Source organism: Neofelis nebulosa, chromosome 17 (assembly GCF_028018385.1).
Source record: "Neofelis nebulosa isolate mNeoNeb1 chromosome 17, mNeoNeb1.pri, whole genome shotgun sequence".
NCBI classification, from domain to species: Eukaryota; Metazoa; Chordata; class Mammalia; order Carnivora; family Felidae; genus Neofelis; species Neofelis nebulosa.
In genome coordinates, this window is record NC_080798.1 from 49,027,060 (window position 1) to 49,049,398 (window position 22,339).

The window sequence follows — 22,339 nt, forward strand, 5'->3', positions numbered from 1 at the left end:
AGGAAAAGCACCCCTTCCCAAAAGCAGCTGGAGAGAAAGTGGAAAATTGGAAACAGCCGCAGGGACTAAACTAAAAAGGGAGAAAGGAGAAAGGAGAGGGTTTAAATTCCATTAAGACTGTAAACAAGGGGAGCGCAAAGGCTACAACTCCGCAGCTCGATAGCTGGCGGTACTCTGGTGGGAAGGGCAAATCCCCAGGAACAGAGTGGGGTCCGGGAGGTTGTCAGGCCACACGGGGAAAAGCGGTTCCACTGCTGGAAGGACATCTGGTAGAGACTGCTGAAGCCACCTGGTCCCAGCAGACCCCGGAAGTCGGCCACATTCACTGGTGCTGGGGCAAGATTGTTAAGAGTGAAGCCTGGTGCCAGATGTGTGTTGTGATTTTCCATAATCCCTGAGACGCTGCTGCTACACTGTCTCGCGAACTTTTTCTGGGGCGGGCTGGCACCTGGTCATGGTCTCGGGGCACCAGCAACAACAGGGTCTAGCAGGCGTTCCTGGGTGCAGCCGATATTCAGCAAATGCTCATTTGCCCATTGCTCGGTGAGACCCTCCCGCAGAGGGGCAAAAGGGGCCAAAGCCGCAGTCCTTCGGAAGTAAGGGGCTGGGGAAAACAGCCACATCTGAGACAAAACATGGGAGAGAGGTACTGCCTGGGGCCTGGTCACAAAGAGTGAAAAAGCGGGGAGTGGACGAGAGCTGAAGACAGAGGACAGGTGCGCGATTGCTGATCTGCGTTGGGGGAACAGACTGGGTAGCTGGGTGGCGCCATTTTCACCACTCCTGCGCATGCGCATAAGCACCTAGGAGCGCCACAACAATCCACCCCAGTAGGCTAGCAGCGCCATCTAGTGGAGAGCAGAGCTGTTACACTGAGCCCTGCCCAACTAGGCCAACTTCGCTCTTCAAGAACATTAAGTCTCACCGCCGGCTTAGTTTATGGACTATAAAGGGCTACATAGACTGACTTCTAGGAGAAAATGAAGCAATTTCAGCCCTACTTCAATCTGTTAGCAGGTTCATCTATTCAATTTTCTTTTTTTTTTTCTTTTTCTCTTTTACAATTCTTTTTTCTTGAATACAGAAAAAAATTCATTTTTAATTTCAATTTTTATTAAAAATCTTTAATTTTTATAACTATATTTTTTACTTTTGTGTAAATTTTTTCAAATTCTACTGTACTTCCATCATTTTATTTTAGTCTATTTCAGTGTACTCACCTTTTCAAATTTTCAAACAATTTCCTTTTTTTCTTTCTTTTTCTTTTTTCTCTTGTTTCTTTTCTTTTTCTTGAATGCAGAAAGAGAAAAATTTCATTTTTACTTTCAATGTCTATTAAAAATATTTTTATTTAATTTTTATTACTATATTTTTTGCTTTTATATAAATTTTTTTCAAATTCTATTTTACTTCCATCATTTTAGTCTACTACAGTGTATTCACTTTTTCAAATATTCAAATGATTTTTTTTTTTCTTTTTTGTTTTTTCTTTTTCGTTTCTTTTTTCTTAAATACAGAAAATGAAAAACCTCGTATTTATTTTTAACTTTTATTAAAAATATTTTTCTTTCTGGGTGTTGTATGGAAACCAATTTGACAATAAATTTCATATATTGAAAAATAAAAAAATTTTTTCTTTAATTTTTTTCTACTATATTCTTCATTTTTGTGTATATTTTTTCAAATTCTTTTTTACTCCCATCATCTCATTTTAGTCTATTTCAGTGTATTCATTTTTTCAAAATCTCAAACAATTTCCTTTCTCCCCCCCTTTTTTTCCCTCTAATCTTTCAAACCACTTTCAACACCCAGACCAAAACACACCTAGGATCTAGCATCATCTATTAGATTTTTGTGTGTTTTTTTAATTTTTAATTTTAATTTTTTTTATTTTAATTTTTTTAATTTCAATTTTTCTACCTCATTAATTCCTTTTCTCCCTTCAAAAGTACAAAACAAAGGAATTCACCCCAAAAGAAAGAGCACGAAGAAATGACAGCCAGGGATTTAACCAACACAGATACAAGCAAGATGTCTGAACCAGAATTTAGAATCACGATAATAAGTATACTAACTGGAGTTGAAAACAGATTAGATGGAGCATGCTTCCGATTCTGTGTCTCCCTCTCTCTCTGCCCCTCCCCCGTTCATGCTCTCTGTCTCAAAAATAAATAAACGTTAAAAAAAATTAAAAAAAAAAAACAGATTAGAATCCCCTCCCTGCAGAGATAAAAGAAGTAAAAATAGCCAGAATGAAATTAAAAATGCTCTAACTGAGCTGTAGTCAGGGATGGATGCATCAGTGGCAAGGATGGATGAGGCAGAACAGAGAATCAGCAACACAAAGGACAAACTTATAGAGAATAATGAAGCAGAAAAAAAGAGGGAGATTAAGGCAAAAGAGCACGATTTAAGAATTAGAGAAATCAGTGATTCACTAAAAAGGAACAACATCAGAATCATAGGGGTCCCAGAAGAGGAAGAGAGAGAGATAGGGGTGGAAGGGTTATGTGAGCAAATCATAGTGGAAAACTTTTCTACCCTGGGGAAAGACACAGACATCAAAATCCAGGAAGCACAGAGGACTCCCATTAGATTCAACAAAAACCAACCATCAACAAGGCATATCACAGTCAAATTCACAAAATACTCAGGCAAGGAGAGAATCATGAAAGCAGCAAGGGAAAAAAAGTCCCTAACATACAAAGGAAGACCGATCAGGTTTGCAGCAGACCTATCCACAGAAACTTGGCAGGCCAGAAAGGAGTGGCTGGATATATTCAGTGTGCTGAATCAGAAAAATATTCAGCCAAGAATTCTTTATCCAGCAAGGCTGTCATTCAAAATAGAAGGAGAGATAAAAAGTTTCCCAGACAAACAAAAATTAAAGGAGTTTGTGACCACTAAACCAGCCCTGCAAGTATGTGTATACATATGTATACATATATATATATATGTATACATATGTATACACACACACACCAAAAGCAACAAAAGATTATAAAGAACCAGAGAATACCACCAGAAACTCCAACTCTACAAGCATCATAATGGCAATAAATTCATATCTTTCAGTACTCACTCTAAACATCAATGGACTCAATGCTCTGATCAAAAGACACAGGGTAACAGAATGGATAAGAAAACAAGATCCATCTATATGCTGTTTATAAGAGACCCACTTTAGACCTAAAGACACCTTCAGATTGAAAATAAGGGGATGGAGAACCATCGATCATGCTAACGGTTAACAAAAGAAAGCCAGAATAGCCATACTTATATCAGACAATCTAGACTTTAAAATAAAGACTGTATCAAGAGATGCAGAAGGACATATAATAATCAAGGGGTCTACAGACCAAGAAGACCTAACAATTGTAAACATTTATGTGCCAAATGTGGAAGCACCCAAATATGGAAGCACCCAAGTATATAAATCAATTAATCACAAACATAAAGAAACTCTACAATAGTAATACCATAAAAAACAGTAGGAGACTTCAACACAGCAATGGACAGATCATCTAATCAAAAAATCAACAAGGAAACAATGACTTTGAATGACACACTGGACCAGATGGACTTAACAGATATATTCAGAACATTTCACCATAAAGCAGCAGAATACACATTCTTCTCCAGTGCACACGGAATGTTCTCCAGAATAGACCATATACTGGGACACAAGTCAGCCCTAAGTAAGTCCAAAAAGATCGAGATGATACTGTGCATATTTTCAGACCACAATGCTATGAAACTTGAAATCAACCACAAGAAAAAATTTGGAAAGGTAACAAATACTTGGAGACTGAAGAACATCCTACTAAAGAATGAATGGGCTAACCAAGCACTTAAAGAGGAAATTAAAAAGTATATGAAAGTCAATGAAAATGGTAACACCACAACCCAAAACCTCTGGGACGCAGCAAAGGCGGTCATAAGAGGAAAGTATATAGCAATCCAGGCCTTCCTAAAGAAGGAAGAAAGATCTCAGATACACAATCTAATCTTATGCCTTAAGGAGCTGGAAAAAGAACAGCAAATAAAACCCAAAACCAGCAGAAGACAGGAAATAATAAAGATTAGGGCAGAAATTAATGCTATCAAAACAAAAAAAAACAGCAGAACAGATCAATGAAACCAGAAGCTGGTTCCTTGAAAGAATTAACAAAATTGATAAACCACTAGCCAGTTTGATCAAAAAGAAGAAGGAAAGGACCCAAATAAATGAAATCAAGAATGAAAGAGGAGAGATCACCACCAACACAACAGAAATAAAAACAATAATAATAGAATATTATGAGCAATTATATGCCAATAAAATGGGTAATCTGCAAGAAATGGACAAATTCCTAGAAACGTATACACTACCAAAACTGAAACAGGAAGAAATAGAAAATTTCTTTAGAAATTTCTTTAGAAATAGAAAATAGAAAATACCCATAACCAGTAAGGAAATCGAATTAGTAATCAAAAATCTGCCAAAAAAACAGGAGTCCAGGACCAGATGGCTTTCCAGGGGAATTCTACCAAACATTTAAGGAAGAGTTAACACCTATTCTCTTGAAGCTGTTCCAAAAAATAGAAATGGAAGGAAAACTTCCAAACTCTTTCTATGAAGCCAGCATTACCTTGATTCCAAAACCAGACAGAGACCCCACTAAAAAGGAGAACTATAGACCAATTTCCCTGATGAACATGGATGCAAAAATCTTCAACAAGATATTAGCCAACCAGATCCAACAATACATTAAAAAAATTATTCACCACAACCAAGTGGGATTTATACCTGGGATGCAGGGCTGGTTGAATATCTGCAAAACAATTGACGTGATTCATCACATCAATAAAAGAAAGGACAAGAACCATATGATCCTCTCAATAGACGCAGAGAAAGCATTTGACAAAATACAGCATTCTTTCTTGCTAAAAACCCTCAAGAAAGTAGGGATAGAAGGATCATACCTCAAGATAATAAAAGCCATATATGAATGACCCAACACTAATATCATCCTCAATGGGGAAAAACTGAGAGCTTTCTCCCTAAGGTCAGGAACAAGACAGGGATGTCCACTCTCACCACTGTCATTCAACATAGTATTGGAAGTCTTAGCCTCAGCAATCAGACAACACAAAGAAATAAAAGGCATCTAAATTGACCAGGAGGAGGTCAAACGTTCACTCTTCACAGATGACATGATACTCTGTATGGAAAACCCTAAAGATTCCACCAAAAAACTGCTAGAATTGATTCATGAATTCAGCAAAGTGGCAGGATGTAAAATCAACACACAGAAATCGGTTGCATTCCTATACACCAACAATGAAGCAACACAAAGAGAAATCAAGGAATCGATCCCATTTACAGTTTCACCAAAACCCATAAAATACCCAGGAATAAATCTAACCAAAGAGGTGAAAAATCTATACACTGAAAAGTATAGAAAACTTATGAAAAAAATTGAAGACACAAAAAAATGGAAAAATATTCCATTCTCCTGGATAGGAAGAAGAAATGTTGTTAAAATGTTGATACTACCCAAAGCAATCTACACATTCAATGCAATCCCTATCAAAATAACACCGGCATTCTTCACAGAGCTAGAACAAACAATCCTAAAGTTTGTATGGAACCAGAAAAGACCCCGAATAGCCAGAACAAGAAAACCAAAGCAGGAGGCATCACAATCCTGGACTTCAAGCTATACCACAAAAGCTGTAATCATCAAGACAGTATGGTACTGGCACAAGAACAGACACTCAGATCAATGGAACAGAATAGAGAACCCAGAAATGGACCCACAAACGTATGGCCAACTAATCTTTGACAAAGCAGGAAAGAATATCCAATGGAAAAAAGACAGTCTCTTCAGCAAGTGGTGCTGGGAAACCTGGACAGCGACATGCAGAAGAATGAACCTGGACCGCTTTCTTACACCACACACAAAAAGAAACTCAAAATGGATGAAAGACCTCAATGTAAGACAGGAAGCCATCAAAATCCTCGAGGAGAAAGCAGGCAAAAACCTCTTTGATCTTGGCCGCAGCAACTTCTTACTCAACACGTCTCTGGAGGCAAGGGAAATGAAAGCAAAAATGAACACTGGGACCTCATCAAAATAAAAAGCTTCTGCACAGTGAAGGAAACAATCAGCAAAACTAAAAGGCAACTGACAGAATGGGAGAAGATATTTGCAAATGACATATGAGATAAAGGGTTAGTATCCAACATCTATCAAGAACTTACCAAACTCAACACCCAAAAAACAAATAATCCAGTGAAGAAATGGGCAAAAGACATGAATAGACACTTCTCCAAGGAAGACATCCAGATGGCTAACAGACACATGAAAAAATGCTTAACATCAGTCATCATTAGGGAAATACAAATCAAAACCACAATGAGATACCACCCCACACCTGTCAGAATGGCTAACATTAACAACTCAGGCAACAACAGATGTTGGCGAGGATGTGGAGAAAGAGGATCTCTTTTGCACTGTTGGTGGCAATGCAAGCTGGTGCAGCCACTCTGGAAAACAGGATGGAGGTTCCTCAAAAAACTAAAAATCGAACTACCCTATGACCCAGCAATTGCACTACTAGGCATTTATCCACGGGATACAGGTGTGCTGTTTCGAAGGGACACATGTACCCCAATGTTTATAGCAGCACTATCAACAATAGCCAAAGTATGGAAAGACCCCAAATGTCCATCGATGGATGAATGGATAAAGAAGATGTGGTATATATATACAATGGAGTATTACTCAGCAATCAAAAGAATGAAATCTTGCCATTTCCATCTACGTGGATGGAACTGGAGGACATTACGCTAAGTGAAATTAGTCACAGAAAAACAAAAATCATATGACTTCACTCATATGAGGACTTTAAGAGACAAAACAGATGGAACATAAGTGAAGGGAAACAAAAATAATATAAAAACAGGGAGAGGGACAAAACAGAAGAGACTCATAAATATAGACAACAAACAGAGGGTTACTGGATGGGTTGTGGGAAGGGGGATGGGCTAAATGGGTAAGGGGCACTAAGGAATCTACTCCTGAAATCATTGTTGCACTATATGGTAACTAATTTGGATGTAAATTTTAAAAAATAAAAAATAAAAAATGTTACCTCCAACCTGACAGGGAGACCCAAGTGGGGAAGCCAACTTGGCCAAGAGCTGCCACTCAGATAATCAGTCCTCAGCCGCCCACTGCCTCTCTTTGGCTCTTCATCACAGGCCTGTCTGACCTTCTGTGCCTCTGGGGACACCCTGGCCACTCCCCTGGCAGTGTTGGTCTCTATATGGATAAAAATCCTTTTTCTTCATGTCAGCCAAACAAAGTTAGGCTGGTCCCCAGAAGAATGTGTCTAAGAAGCTAGAGAGGAAAGAAAATTAAGGAATTAAAATGCAGCCACCGAGGGCGCCTGGGTGGCTGTCGGTTAAGTGGCTGACTTAGGCTCAGGTCAATGATCTCGAGGTCCATGAGTCGGTGATCCACATTGGGCTCTATGCTGACAGCTTGGAGCCTAGAGTCTACTTCAGATTCTATGTCTCCCCCCCTTCTCTCTCAGTCCTTCACCCACTCACACTATGTCTCTCTCTCAAAAATAAATATTTTTTTTTAAAAATTTTAATGCAGCTACCTGGAAACAGGATTTCCAAGTTCTTGGAACTCGGACTCTGGCCAGACTGGTCTAGCAGCTTCCTTAAGCTTCCTCCTCACCTCCTCCTCATCTGTACCTATCTGCCTTGGCAAGAAGCCATCCCTTCCAGAATCTGCTTCCTCTGGCCTTGAGCAGCTCTGCCCCTAGCTCTTGGCAGGACCCAGCTTCTCTCCTTAGGCTCTTGGAGAATTTAGTTGTCCCAGAGAGTCCTCCTTTGGCCCTCAGCCCTCCCACAGAGATAATAATACCTGCCACGAAGAGTTCTTATAGTTGGTGGTACCAACTATAACGAATATAAGCTCCATGAGAGCAGGGCTTCCTTTTGTTCTTGGCCCCAGCTCCTGTGCTTGCCCCATAGCAAATGCTCATGAATGTTTGTTGAATTAGTAATAAATATTCATATGAGCTTGAGTATGTGCATACAATTTCTAGAAAGACCCACAAGAATCTAGCATCAGGGGCACCTGGGTGGCTCAGTCAGTTAAGCGTCCGACTTCGGCTCAGGTCATGATCTCACCATCCGTGAGTTCAAGCCCCGCATCAGGCTCTGTGCTGATAGCTCAGCTCAGAGCCTGAAGCCTGCCTTGGATTCTGTGTCTCCCTCTCTCTCTGACCCTCCCCTGTTCATGCTCCGTCTCTCTCTGTCTCAAAAATAAACAAACATTAAAAAAAAAAAAAATTAAAAAAAAAAAAGAACCTAGCATCAGTGAATGTCTTTGGATAGTTGAAAATAGAGGCCTAAAGAATAGGATACAGAGAGGAAGCTGTAAACCAGTCTATACCTCTTGAATTTTTTTTTCCTGGGCATATATATCACCTATTTGAAATTAAAAACACAATACCACTTATGTTAGGACCAAAACAATGAAAGTGTTTGGTATAAACAAAATATGTAGAAGATCTATATAATGAAAACTATAAAGCTATGATGAAAGAAACCAAAGAACACCTAAATAAATGAAGAGCTATTCCATGTCAGGGGCAGAAAGTCACGAGATATAGATATAGATATAGATATATATTTATATAGTTTATTTATCTATTTTGAGAGAGAGCAGGGGAGAGAGAGAGGAAGAGAGAAAGAATCCCAAGCAGGGCCCACACTGTCAGCACTGAGATGGACACGGGCCTCAAACCCATGAACTGCCAGATCATGACCTGAGCCGAAATCAAGAGTCAGATGCTCAACGGAATGAGCCACCTGGGTGCCCCAGCGAGAACATCTGAAAAATATTGTGGGGGCATGTTTTTTCATAACATTTTTTTTTAATGTAACCTATATCCAACATGAGGCTTGAACTCACAAACCTGACATCGAGAGTCACATATTCCACAGACTGAGCCAGCCAGGTGACCCCCTGTAAGTGTGTATGTTTAAGTGAAAGAAACCAATCTAAAAAGGCTATATACTGTATGATTCTAACTACATGACATTTTGGAAAAGGCAAAACTACAGACATGGTAAAAAGATCAGTGGTTGTCAGGGGTTGTGGGGAGGGAGGAAGAATAAGTGGAGCACAGAAGATTTGTAAGGCAGTGAAACTATCCTGTATGATACTGTAATTGTGGATATCACAATTGTCAGAGTGCCATTACACATTTGTCAAAACCCAGAGAATGTACAACACCAAGAGGGAACCCTCATGTAACTATGAACTTTAGTTAATAATCATGTTATCAATATCAATTATAACAAATGTACCACACTAGTAATACATGCTAATAACAAGAGATACTATGTATCTGGGGTGGGATGGCTTTATCGAACTCTCTGTACTTTCTTTTTTTTTAAAAAAAGTTTACTGTGAGAGAGCATGTGAGTGGGGAAGGAGCAAAGAGGGAGGAAGAGAGAATCCAAAGAAGACTCCACCCTGTCAGCACAGAGCCCAACACAGAGCTCAAATTCATTAACTGTGAGATCATGACCTGAGCCACAATCAAGAGAGGAGGCTTAACCAACTGAGCCACCCAGGTGCCCCAACTTAGCCAATGTTAAGGGCTTTGCAGGCCCAGGGTTTAAGTCCCAGATCCTGAACCAGCCCCAGCTTCCTCCTCTGGGGTTAAGAGTCATGCCTTATAGGGTTGGGTTAAAGTTCCAGAACTCTTGTCACTGCAATATGATAGTCAAAAATTTCACTGCCAGGGCACCCGGGTGGCTCAGTTGGTTAAGTGTCCGACTTGGGCTCAGGTCATGATCTCATGGTTCATGAGTTGGAGTCCTGTATCGGGCTCTCTGCTGTCAGCATGGAGCCTGCCTCAGATCCTCTGTCCCCACCTCCCTCTGCCCCTCCCCTGCTCACTATCTCAAAAATAAATAAAATAAACATTTAAAAAATTACATTGCCAAATGGATAAAAAAGATATGGTTTATATATACAATGGAATACTACTTGGCAATGAGAAAGAATGAAATCTGGCCATTTGCAGAAACATGGATGGAACTGGAGGGTATTATGCTAAGTGAAATAAATCAGGCAGAGAAAGACCGATACTGTATGTTTTCACTCCTGTGTGGATCTGGAGAAACTTAACAGCAGACCATGGTGGGGGGCAGGGAGGTTACAGAGAGGGAGGGAGGCAAACCATAAAGAGATTCTTAAATACTGAGAACAAACTGAGGGTTGATGGGGGTGGGGGAGAGGGGAAAGTGGGTGATGGGCATTGAGGAGGGCACCTGTTGGGATGAGCACTGGGTTGTACGGAAACCAATTTGACAAATTATATTTAATTGAAAAAAAACTACATTGCCTATGTGATTTCCAGGGAAAAGGGGAGGAGTGGCCTTTCTTGGCCAGGAGGGAAACCAAGGCAGGGAGGACCAGGAGGCACCCTCTGCAGAAGTGTCATTCAAGAAAGGTTTCCCAACTGTGGAAAGACACTGGAAAGTACCTGGCCCCAGCCCAGCCTCCACCGGGCCAGCTGGTCTGCTGGCCTCTGTGAATCACAGCTTCACTGGGGCCTGGGACAGCTCCTCCAAGGAGGCAAGCAGGGGGGCCACAATGACTGCAATCCAGTGTGGTGGAGTTGACAAGGTACTTGTAGAGCAAGGGCGGGGAGGGTGTCAAAAGGACCACCACTCATCCCTGGTGTGCCCCTTCCCCTATGGTTCCCTGGGAAGTCCCTAATCACCCTCCTCATCTATAAAATAGCACTACCAAGGCTCACTCCCCAGGCAGCTGTGGGAGAGAAAGCTTAAATGTAGTTATTCTACCCGGCAGTGAGTGGAACTCATACTGCTATCAGATCAACTGACACAGAGCCTCAAGGGCAGTAGCATAGAGAGGCAAAAATCTTGGCTTCTGAACACATGCTTTAACCTCTCTGATCCTCAGTCTCCTCATCTCTAACATGGGAATGACACAGCCCTTTATCTCCCAGGTACTGTATGAATTCAGGGAGAGCTTAGCAACCTGCCTGGCACAGAGATGTCCTTAGTAGCTCCCTGTGCCTTCATAAGGTATGAATGCCACCCCAGCCAAATGGGTCAATTCTAGATAAATCACCATCCTTGCTAAGGCTTCCTCTGTAATCTTACTTAGCTGTGACGACAGAGGAAGGCACCACATTGCCACCATTAGGGACAGAATTTATTGCCTTGTGGGTACTAGACTGGGAACTTGAACAAACTGAATCATGTGGACAAGGTCTTGGCACCAAGAGAGCTAGGCTGGAAAAAACACTGCTGCAAAAAAGCAAAATGTATGCAAGATCCATGAGAAAGACTTTAAGCTCTGGAAGAGAGTTTTTAAGGAGGGTCTCACTTAATGGAAGAAGGGGGGCATTGAGCAACAGAGAGCCTGGCTCCCAATCAAGGCGAATGTTGTCTGCATGGTATTATCCTTGGACCCTGGGGACCCAGGCAAGCTGGGCCTGGCTCCACAAAGAAGCCAGCCAGAGGGAGGGTAAAGTGCTGATTCACCCAGCAAGAAGAGGTGGTGGCTGCTGAATCCATACCTGTGAGACTGTCAGGGCCCAGGAACTGTCAGCCAGGTGCAGCAGGGTAGGTAGAGGCCAACTTGTGGCACGTAGGTTTTGTAGATTTCCACCCAGCATAGAGGGCTGAAGCCAGATTGTCTAGGTTTAAATCCCAGCTCCAGCATCTACTGGCAAACTTGAACAGGTGACTTAAACCCTGGGCCTCAGTTCCCAACTATAAAATGGGGATATTGGAGCACCCACTGCACAGGGTTGTGGTGAGAATTTGAGATCAAGCCCGGTTCAGCATTTAACACAGGGCTTGCCCACAGTAAACAGCAGCAGCTATTATTACTGTCATTTAGGGGAGGGCTGGAAGCAAGTCTTCCCACCTGCCTGCTCCCTCCCTCCCTCTGACTTGGGTCCCACCTTCACATAGACCTGTTATATGTAACTAGACTGGACTGGATCACATCAGAGAGGCACAAAGCCTGGGAGAGACTCTGCCTCTGCCACTGCCTCATGTAGGAGTCTCCTCTCCAGCTTGCCAAGTCTCTCCTTACATGCCTCCACTAATGGGGAGTGCTCCACATTTGGATAGCTCTGATCACACGTCCTCTAGGTGGGGCTGAAATTGCCTCCCTGCAAACTGCCCTTTAGTGGAAGTGATTTTTCTGCCAGGGACTTTCCAATGTCTGGAATCCACCCATCCCACAAACGCTAGGATCACCCTGAGCATAGAAAGTCCTCCAGGAAGTCTCCCCGGAACTGAGCACACTGAGCATCTCGTGCAGAATTGCACTCCCCACAAGAACACACATACATATCTCCAACAACTGGGTCCATAAGGCAGAAAGTCTTGGATGTCCCTAAACCACACACTAATAGTTCTCATAAATTGCCTCACAAAACCCCTGGGAGGCATGTACTAGCTTTTTCCCAATTTTAAAAATTGTGGGGGCACCTGGGTGGCTCAGTCAGTTAAGCATCCAACTTTGGCTCCAGTCATGATCTCGCAGTTTGTGAGTTCAAGCCCCGCGTCAGGCTCTGTACTCAAGAGCCTGGAGCCTTGGGGCGCCTGGGTGGCGCAGTCGGTTAAGCGGCCGACTTCAGCCAGGTCACGATCTCGCGTCTGTGAGTTCGAGCCCCGCGTCGGGCTCTGTGCTGACAGCTCGGAGCCTGGAGCCTGTTTCCAATTCTGTGTCTCCCTCTCTCTCTGCCCCTCCCCCGTTCATGCTCTGTGTCTCTCTGTCCCAAAAATAAATAAAAAACATTGAAAAAAAAAAAATTTAAAAAAAAAAAAAAAAAGAGCCTGGAGCCTGCTTTGGATTCTGTGTCCCCATCTCTCTCTGCCCCTCCCCTGCCCACACCCTGTCTCTTCCTGTAAAAATTAACATTAGTTTTTTTAAAATTGTGGTAAAACACACATAAAATATAAAATCATAACCATTTCTAAGTGTACAGTGCCCTGATATTAAGTACATTCACATGTACTTAATAGTTGCAGGGATGCATCCATCCCTACCTCCTTCTGCAGAACTCTTTTCATCTTGCAAAAGTGAAACTCTATACCCATGAAATAATAACTCCCCATTCCTCCCTCTAGTTCCTGGCAACCAGCACTCTACTTTCTGTTTCCATAATTTTGACAACACTAAGTGCCTCATATAAGTGGAATTGTACAGTATTTGTCTTTGTCTGGCTCATTTCACTTAGCATAACATCCTCAAGGTTCATCCATGTTGAAGCATGTGTCAGCATTTCCTTCCACTTAAGGCTGAGAAATATTCCATTGCATGTATACATACACTTAGTTTATCCATTCTTCTGCCGATGGACACCTGAGTTGATTCTACCTTTTGGCTACTGCAAACAATACTGCTATAAACATGGGTGTACTATCTCTTCAAGACCCAGCTTTCAATTCTTTTGGGTATATACCAGAACTGAGATTGCTGGATCATAGGATATTTCTTTTTTTAGTTTTTCGAGAAACTCCCAAACTGTTTTCCATAGCATCTGTACCATTTTACAATCCCACTAACAGAGCACAAGCATTCCAATTTTTCTGCATCCCTGCCCTCACTTATTTTTTGTTTTTGTTTTTTAATGGTGGCCATCCTAAAGCTTATGAGACCTATAAGGAGAGCCTATTTTTATCCTACTTTACAGTTGAGGAATGTGGGATTGGAGAGGTACTGTGACTTGACCACAGTCCCACAGAGAGCACGTGGCAGAGCTGGGATTCAAGTTCAGGGCCATCTGCAACTGTCTGATACTCTCAACAGGCCCCATCCCAGTAAATCCTTACTGTACAACTGGTCAGTGATTACCCTGGGGCCTCCAGTCCTCAGAGCTCTGCTCAGAGCCTGGCTAGGGAGGAGGCAGTGATCTGGAAGACACCCCAGGCCCACACCCCGGCCCCCTGGATCTCCCAGGCCCAGGAGACTCTAAAATTAGTGTCTAACAAAGGCCTTACCCTGCACGGCCCATGGAGCCTTTGGCAGGGAGGTCTCTTCTGGGGGGTTCCCTCTCATGCTGGTCTGGCTGCAGGAGAGAGTGAGGTTCAAGGCCTGCTCGACAGGACCCAGATGGGAGGGCAGGGGGTGAGGGCCTGGAGAGGCACCCAGGCAGTGCTCTTGAGAGTCTCCGGTGCAGTGGGACCAGGACCACAGTGGCTAGAGGGCAGGGTGGAGCCTCCAGGAAGGGCCAGGCAACTAACATTCAGACACAGGGCCTGGTATATCCCCAGCAGTGGTGCCACATTGCACCTACGTGACCATGGACAAGCTAGTATTCCCCTACACCTGTTTCTTCCTCTGTAAAATCAGGAAGACTAAGTCAAAGCTGGCAGGGAGCTGTGGGTACTAAATGATCACTAGATCCATAATTCCAGGCTGACGACTGGGTGCAACTGTGCTAGCACCATTGCCTCCTCCCACACTCTTGCCTGTCCCACCCCCATGCTTCACCTATCCCGCCTCTCTCCTACACTGGTCTGCCCTCCACCAATGGGGGACTGGCAGAGCCTTGAGATTAAGGATCCAGGTGACTCCTGTGAGGAGTAACACATTTGAATGCATTAGTTCTGGTCTTCTTCTTAGAAAAACAAATAAATACGGGGTGCCTGGCTGGCTCAGTAGGAAGAGTATGCAACTCTTGATCTTGGAGCTGTGAGTTTCAGCCCAACTGGGGTGTAGAAATTACTTAAATAAAACTTAAAAAAAAAAAACACCACAAAGTAATAATAATTCCTTCAGGTAAACAAAGACATGGTCACACAGATGTTTGCTACTACACTATTTATAACAATGATAATTTTATAGCACCCTGAAGGGGACTAGTTGAGTTAGCATCCTACCACAAAATGGAAGATCATATGGCCACTATAAATTATAATGGAGCTCTGTATTTATCAGCATTTCCATGGCAATAAATGTTGAGTGGTGGGAAAACACAGGTTATGAGAAAATCAGGTATAGATGATCCCATAGGACACAGAGCTGTGTGTGTGTATATAGCTAGGTATGGTTTCCTGATCAGTAGCAATAGCATCACCTAAGAGCTTGTTAGAAATATAGACTGGGGCCCACCTCGGGCTTTCAGGAATCAGAATTTAACAAAATCCCCAGGTGGCTCATGTGCAGGTTACAGCTGGAAAGCAATAAAGGCATTGTCTGGAGAGTTTCCCAGTAAAATATTAGAGAATGGTTATGTCTGGGGGGGGGTGGGGGGGTGGGGGGGGTGGGATTGGGATTTTCTTTCCTTCCTGTGCTTTTCTGAACGTTAGCATTTTCCCCAGTAAACATGTGATAAAAACAATAAAGTTATTAAAATGCTTGTAAAGATACAAGATCCAAAACTATAAAACTCATAGAAAAAAATACAGGTAAAAAGCTTTGTTGACACTGGACTTAGCAATTATTTCTTTGATATGGCAACAAAAGCATGGGCAACAAAAGCAAAAATAGGATAAATGGGACTATATCAAAACTGAAAACTTTTGTGCATCAAAGGATACAGTCAAGAGAGTGAAAAGGCAACCTATGGAATGAAAAAATATATACAAACGTGATAAGGAGTTAATATCCAGAATATATAAAAACTCCTACAACTCTGGGGCTCCTGGGTGGCTCAGTCAGTTAAGTGTCCGACTTCGGCTCAGGTCACGATCTCGCGGTCCGTGAGTTCGGGCCCCGCGTCGGGCTCTGGGCTGATGGCTCAGAGCCTGGAGCCTGTTTCAGATTCTGTGTCTCCCTCTCTCTGACCCTCTCCTGTTCATGCTCTGTCCCTCTCTGTCTCAAAAATAAATAAATGTTAAAAAAAAATAAAAAAAAAAAAACTCCTACAACTCAACAAAAAATCAAATAACCTGACTAAAAAAAATGGACAAAGAATATAAACAAATATTTCTCCGAAGAAGATATACAAATGGAGAACAGGTATGTGAAAAGATACTCAGCATCACTAATCACTAGGGAAATGCACATCAAAACGATGATGAAATACCACCCCATACCCATTAAGATCATTACTATCAAAATGCAGAAAATAACATGTTGGTGAGGATGTGGAAAAATTGAAAGTTCTCCAGGTGCGGCCATTCGCCCTTCCTGGCTGGGATACACAGAAAGGAGTCTCCTAACAGCTCCTGGGAAGCCCAGGACATAGGTTCCCAGGACATAGGTTCATGCAGCTTAGTTCCCAGGGGACACCACTCCCTAATCATGGGACAGAGCCCTCATGCATAAGTGTGTAAGTCAGCCAGAGACCAGAACTCCCCTGAAGGGGCCATATTGCCCATTTCTTTCTTTCTTTTCTTTCTTTTCTTTCTTTTCTTTCTTTTCTTTCTTTCTTTCTTTTCTTTCTTTCTTTCTTTCTCTTTCTTTCGCTTTCTTTCTTTCTTTATTTCTTTCTCTTTCTTTCTTTCTTTCTTTCTTTCTTTCTTTCTTTCTTTCTTTCTTTCTTTCAACATTTATTTATTTTTGAGAGACAGAGCATGAGTAGGGGGATGCAGAGAGAGGGAGACACAGAATCTGAAGCAGGCTCCAAGTTCAGCGCTGTCAGCACAGACGCGGGGGTCGAACCCACAAACTGTCAGATCATGACCTAAGCCAAAGTCAGACGCTCAACCAACTGAGCCATGCAGGTGCCCCCCATATTGCCCATTTCAAAAAAAATGCCTCTTCCAAGGTTGGGACAGGGACAGCCACCAGACAGTACTGCCTGGGAGGTGGGGTGGGGTGGAGTGGGTAACTTCAGCTTCCAAAGACATTTTGCAGACCTCCAGAAGGAAAGAGCTATAGGAAGCCTAACTGCCCTGAACCCTCAACTGAGGCAGAAGAGACCACCCACTCTGAGATGAGAACCCCAGAACCCAGCACCCCAACTTTCAGGCCAGGATCCCCCACACTGAGCCTATCCTAAGAATTCCACTGTATGCATTTATTTATTTGGGGTACCATTAAAGCCTTTGAGATGGGGTGGAAGGCTGGGTCCATATCAGGCCTCTAATACCATCCCCTAAAGCTGCCAGAAAGGCATCCCCAACCCTGCTTAAAACCCCACATCATTGAGATAAAGTCCAAATTCCCACTTGACCTTCAAAATTTGGTCCCCGCTGACTCCTCTCACCTCCTATCCCACTCTCCCAGTCCTGCAGCCTCCTGAACTGCCCCCTACCCCACCTCCTGCCCCAAATTCAGCTTTCTCCCATTTCTGCCTAATAGACTTTTCTTCCTTCTTAAGCAGGGAGTTGTCCCAGTCCCAGTCTCCTCTGCTCCTGTGAGACGAGCTGTGTGCCTGTTTCACATGCATGGAACTTGTCTTATGCATCTCACCCCACTTTCCAGCACCATGGCCCAATAAACGACTGCTGACCAAGAAAATAAGCACATGAGTCTTATGCCTGTCTTTTATGGCTAATTCTGGTATCTTCCCAAAAGCTCTGGAGCATGGGTTTGACCTTCCACAATAATGGACCCCTATGTGCCAAACACCTTACCTATGTTTTCTCATGTAATTCTATGGCAAAGGCATTAACATTTTGATTTTATAGATGAAGACAATGATGCTCAGAAGTCCAATGACTGTCCACAGCCAGGATTGGAACCCAGCCTGACCAGCCTGTGCTTCTTCCACTGAGCCTCATAGGTGGCCTCCCAATAACTTACTAGAGAACAGAAGGTGTGCCCCTAGACTTCTGGGGAATTCTCCGCTCTGTCCAGGGATCCTGTAAACCTGCACTTTGACAAAGGTGGCCGGGAGATGGAAGGGTGACATCTAGATCAGGTGGCAGGAGGAGACCAAGAGTCTGGGGATCCTTCAGAAAGAGGTTCACCTGACCTGCTGTCCTCTGACATATAGCCCTCCAGCCTCAGCAAAGATAGGGGCCTAAGTCAATAAAATCCTGTAGCAGGGGAGAAGACTTTCACTCCAGTTACAGTGGGGCTGGGTAAGAGGGAGTCAAGAAGATGCCCTTGAGAGGACTTTATCAATTCTGCCCAGCTAGTATAATGACCCAGGGAAAGCCCCAGGCTTGAAGAGTCTTCCAAGGGTGCTTAATAAGTGCCAGACATTGTGCCAAGTGCCTTAAAAATCCTGTATCACCAAGAAGTTTTATAATCTCTATTTTGCATGAGAACTAATTGAGGCACAATTATTAAGTGAGAGTTCAAGGTCAGGCAGCTATGCATACACACCCAGGCTTGCCTGCTTTCAAAGGTCAAGTCTTAACCACTATGCAGACTGCCTCCTTCCTGCAAAATCCTCAGAGAAAACAAGTTCCTCACCCACCCCCTCATACCATCATGGTTCTGGAAATTAGGAATTAGTCACATAATTCTTGAGTGAGCTGACCTGCATATGTAACATGAAATGAGCTACAAAAACGTTCTTGCCATTGCCCCCAGTATTCATTCTTGATGGAGAATAAACTCCAAGAAGGGGGTGGGGGGGAATCTAAAAAAAAAAAAAAACAGAAAAAGTTATTTTCACAGGATTACCCATAAAAGTCAAAATACTAATTGCAAAACACCTGGAAGCAACCCAACTTCACAAATGAGGGGTAAAGGCTGCCTATGCTGGGATGGGTTTGTTAATGTAGCGAATACCACATACCTTTAAAATGACATACCTTTAAAATGACAAGTAGTTAGCTGGTTTTTGCAAATTTAAAATAAATGCAAAGAATAAAAGAACTCATTTTCATTTCAGAATACCATCCAAACGAGGAAGGCTCACTCATGCCATTTTTCCCCTTTCTTTTAAATCAATTAATTTTTGATAAGGTAATTCGCACACATAATTCATGCATGGTACATAAAAATCTAAAGACCTAAAGCAATATGCACTGGAGCAGACCCCAGTAACCTACAACCACTTAAAAATGTGGCTCTGTTGATTTACAGAACTCAGAAGCGAACAGAGAGAAGTAACTTGCTTTATGGTTATTTGGATCTTTTTTCCTGCAAGTCTAAAGAAATACAGAGCAGAGAATTCACACCATTTCAGAGAAACAGTTCACAGCTTTTTGGCTGGGACTTTTTCAAGTCTTGCCCAAATCCCTCTTGCTGTGATCTGTGAAAGCAGCAGCTAAGTTGAGGTGAAGTCAGAAAAAGAAAACCACGTGAGAAAAAAAATGAATGCCTTCTTACCTGTTCACCCAGGAGGACGCGGTCTTCTCGGGCTTTGCTGATTTTAAGGGGCTCGAGGGTAGGAGCAAGTGCCTAGGAGCAGGAGGCAGAGGGTGCCAGGTGAGAGGTTGCTGCTTCCCCCAGCCCACAATCCGGCTTCCCGACTGATGGGAAGGGCGGGGAAAGCAGGCCACTGCCGCTCCTCGCTCCGGATTGAGAAACTGAAGCCAGCAAGGGCGGGGCAGGGCCACGTGTCCCCAGCCTGCCTTGGGAGTGCGGATAGGAGGGGGCCACAAACCCAGAGGAACAGCCAGGAACTGTTTCCTGACTGATGGCGCCTGGCATATTAATGGCAGGAGTCCCCACATCAAGTTTTGCTCCCAGGAGGGTTGGGCCTGCCTCAGCTCCTCTCCAGAACACATTTACTCTGATTTAAAAAACAAAACAAAACAAAACAAAAACAAACCTCTTCTTACAAAACTTAATAAAACTGGGTGATGTGGTAGTGACTGGAGTGCATGTGTAGGCAGAAGCAACAAACAGAGGGAGAAAAGGCCTTTGATAAATATCACCAGTGTTGAGAACTAATCAATTACCCAGTCTACAGATGGGAGATATGAGCCCAGAGAGATGAAGTATCTAACCTAAGATCACACAGCTAGGGCTTCCCGACACAACTGTTCCGGTGTAACTCATGGTAGTACACACAGCACAGGGAGTTCCTGAGGACACAGAAGTAAAGCCCTTTACACAGCCCCATCTCCAAGAATAAGGGTACTTTCACTTTGCCTGAGTCAGACCGAAAGCGGAGAATGGCTCTGCCCAGCAGAATTCTGTGGGCACCAGTGGGGCAGCTCCATCTCCACCTAGTGTTCACAGCCAGCTCCCTGATTTAGTAGTTAGGGATGGGACAACCCCCCAAGGGATCCTTTAGCTCCTCCACCAGTGGACATTACAAGCAGGAATCAGGGGACAGGGGAAAGGACTGTGTTCAAAGCATCAAACTATCCAAGACAACAATTTGTAGTTTCTCTGAACGTGAGCAAAGAATCTTTATTAAGGGGCCCCTTAACATCTAGGATTCCATAGCATCTCATTTGAGAAATGCTACCCTAAAAGATGTTAGTATGTCTTATTCCGAATGTCAATGCCTGGTACGAGTAGCTGTTCAAATGATTTCTCAATTGGGTTGACAAAACTGGATTCCTGGTTTGGCCCTAAACTTTCAGCAGGACAAGGCCCATACTGGAATGCACTTGGCTAATTACCCACCTTCATCCCTAATGCTATGGCTACTCTGACCACACCCTCTACAAGGCCTTGGCAGAACTATGCCAAGTTGATTCATACCAGTCAGGTGGCCTGCTGGGAGGGCAGGACAGAGTGGAGATGATGGGGTCTAGCCACAGGACCTCACTCGAGCCTCAAAGAAGCCTGAATTAACTCCACTGTGCCCTCTCTGGGATTCCTTGGCTTGGAATGATGTCCCTTCCTTTCAAAGCATTGCACATAAGACTGTAGTTCAAGATGGAGACGGCTCTAGGCTCCCCAGGCTTCTAGACCCAAGTTCAGTGGCCATGCCTCCTCAGATCCCCTGGAAGCTCAGCAAAAGCACTTTGCTATTACCATAACCCCTGAAGGTTGGTTTTATTATACTTTACAGACAGGAAACTGAGACCATGCTCAGAGACTGGTGAACCCAGGTCACAGGACTCTGTTCAGGCCTCTTTCTCTAGCCTTTACTCCTGACCTCCTGCTTGGCATTTGGCAGGCAGGATCTTGATTCTGCTTTCCATGGTGAAGCGGCCTTTCTCTAGCTGCAGCATCAGCTCCTTAAAGGTTAGAGGTTCCCCAGCCTGCCTTGTGTTTAACCGCACTAGGCCCTGATAACCCACAGTAAATGTTGATGCTTCTCTTGACCATCATGTCTTTTTATGGCCCCAAATTATTAAATGTGTGAAAACTCTTCCCAAATGAGCTAATTCCAAGCAACTCCCATTCACTGAGATTTTGTTTGCTATCAGAAGAAGGAACACGTTCCGCTGGGTAGGCCTGCAAACTGAAAAATGTGAGGACCAGGCTTTAGAAGGCAGAGTTACAGGTAGGGAACAGAGATGGATTTGCCTCTGGGATTACGACAAAACCCACTGGGTATTAACAGATTCTGGATTTGGAGGGTGAAGGTGGGGTTGGGTGGTGCTAACAGGAGCCTCGAGCTACTTCAAATTCAGTCTCCCAGCCTTTTGTACCCAAACTGGAATTTACAATCTTGGTCTATTTATTTATTTGGCTTCATGTTGAACAGGAAACAATGTTCCCTCATTACCCACCCAACCTAATGATTTCCACGTCTGATGACCACCAGGCTGTGAAATATACAGTTGCCTAGATAACAGCAGAGATTAAGAGGTTCATGAGTTGGAGCCCTGCGTTCAGGCTCTGTGCTGACAGCTCAGAGCCTGGAGCCTGCTTCAGATTCTGTGTCTCCCTCTCTCTGTCCTTCTCCTGCTCACACAGTCTCTCTCTCAAAAATAAACATTAAAAAAAAAAAATTTTTTTTTTTTAAATCTGGGGGTAAAATCCAGCAACCTATTCTGACGAACTCAGATGATGCTAATACAGGTTTTCTTCTGTTTCTGTACCAGAAATGTTTGGCTGCCCACCCTCCACCTCCTCATTTTTCAGAGTTGGGATCTTCTGACTTTTCCCAGAAGTCACAAGGCTATGCCTATTTTATCTGAGGAGACCAGAGACAGAGACTGAAGCTCTTCAGAAACTTGTCACAAGGTTCTTTGGCAAACTCACCAAAACTGACAGGTTATAAAAACTCTTCAACTTCTGGGTACAGAGCAGACCTGCAAAGAGGTGGCACATAGTAGGTGCTTGGTAAATACTGGTGGAATAAATAAATTTAAAGCAGTATCTTACAGTGAGTTGGCTGTGTCTTTTTTTTGGTCATGTCTTCTGATGCTGGTTTTCAAGCTTGTACAGAAACAGCTGGCCATGCGCTTATGGACTGGTGAAGAGGACTCTTCCGACTGCTCTGTAGTACGTATCTGTGGATTTCAGTTCACTCAACTTCACATAAACCCCACACACTGGGCTATCAGATC

General features: G+C 43.3%; 1 protein-coding gene across 7 annotated transcripts in view; it reads right to left on the reverse strand.

Moving 5' to 3' along the window:
* Nucleotides 1-22,087, reverse strand: part of IL34 (interleukin 34) — a 79,866-nt gene extending 57,779 nt beyond the window's left edge. The window contains exons 1-4 of one of the 7 annotated variants that reach the window (XM_058708549.1): nucleotides 22,032-22,087; nucleotides 19,248-19,319; nucleotides 7,141-7,388; nucleotides 1,221-1,289 (exon numbers count right to left, since the gene is read on the reverse strand). Coding sequence is in view for 1 of the 7 variants with exons in the window: in XM_058708546.1 (XP_058564529.1) it covers nucleotides 1,221-1,289; nucleotides 19,248-19,648 (470 nt within the window). In the remaining 6 variants the exon portion in view is untranslated. Of the gene's footprint in view, nucleotides 1-1,220; nucleotides 1,290-7,140; nucleotides 7,389-18,450; nucleotides 18,468-19,247; nucleotides 19,664-22,031 lie in introns of those variants that run through there. The other 6 variants (XM_058708548.1, XM_058708550.1, XM_058708546.1 and 3 more) reach the window with 6 other exon arrangements.
* Nucleotides 22,088-22,339: the final 252 nt, after the last annotated feature.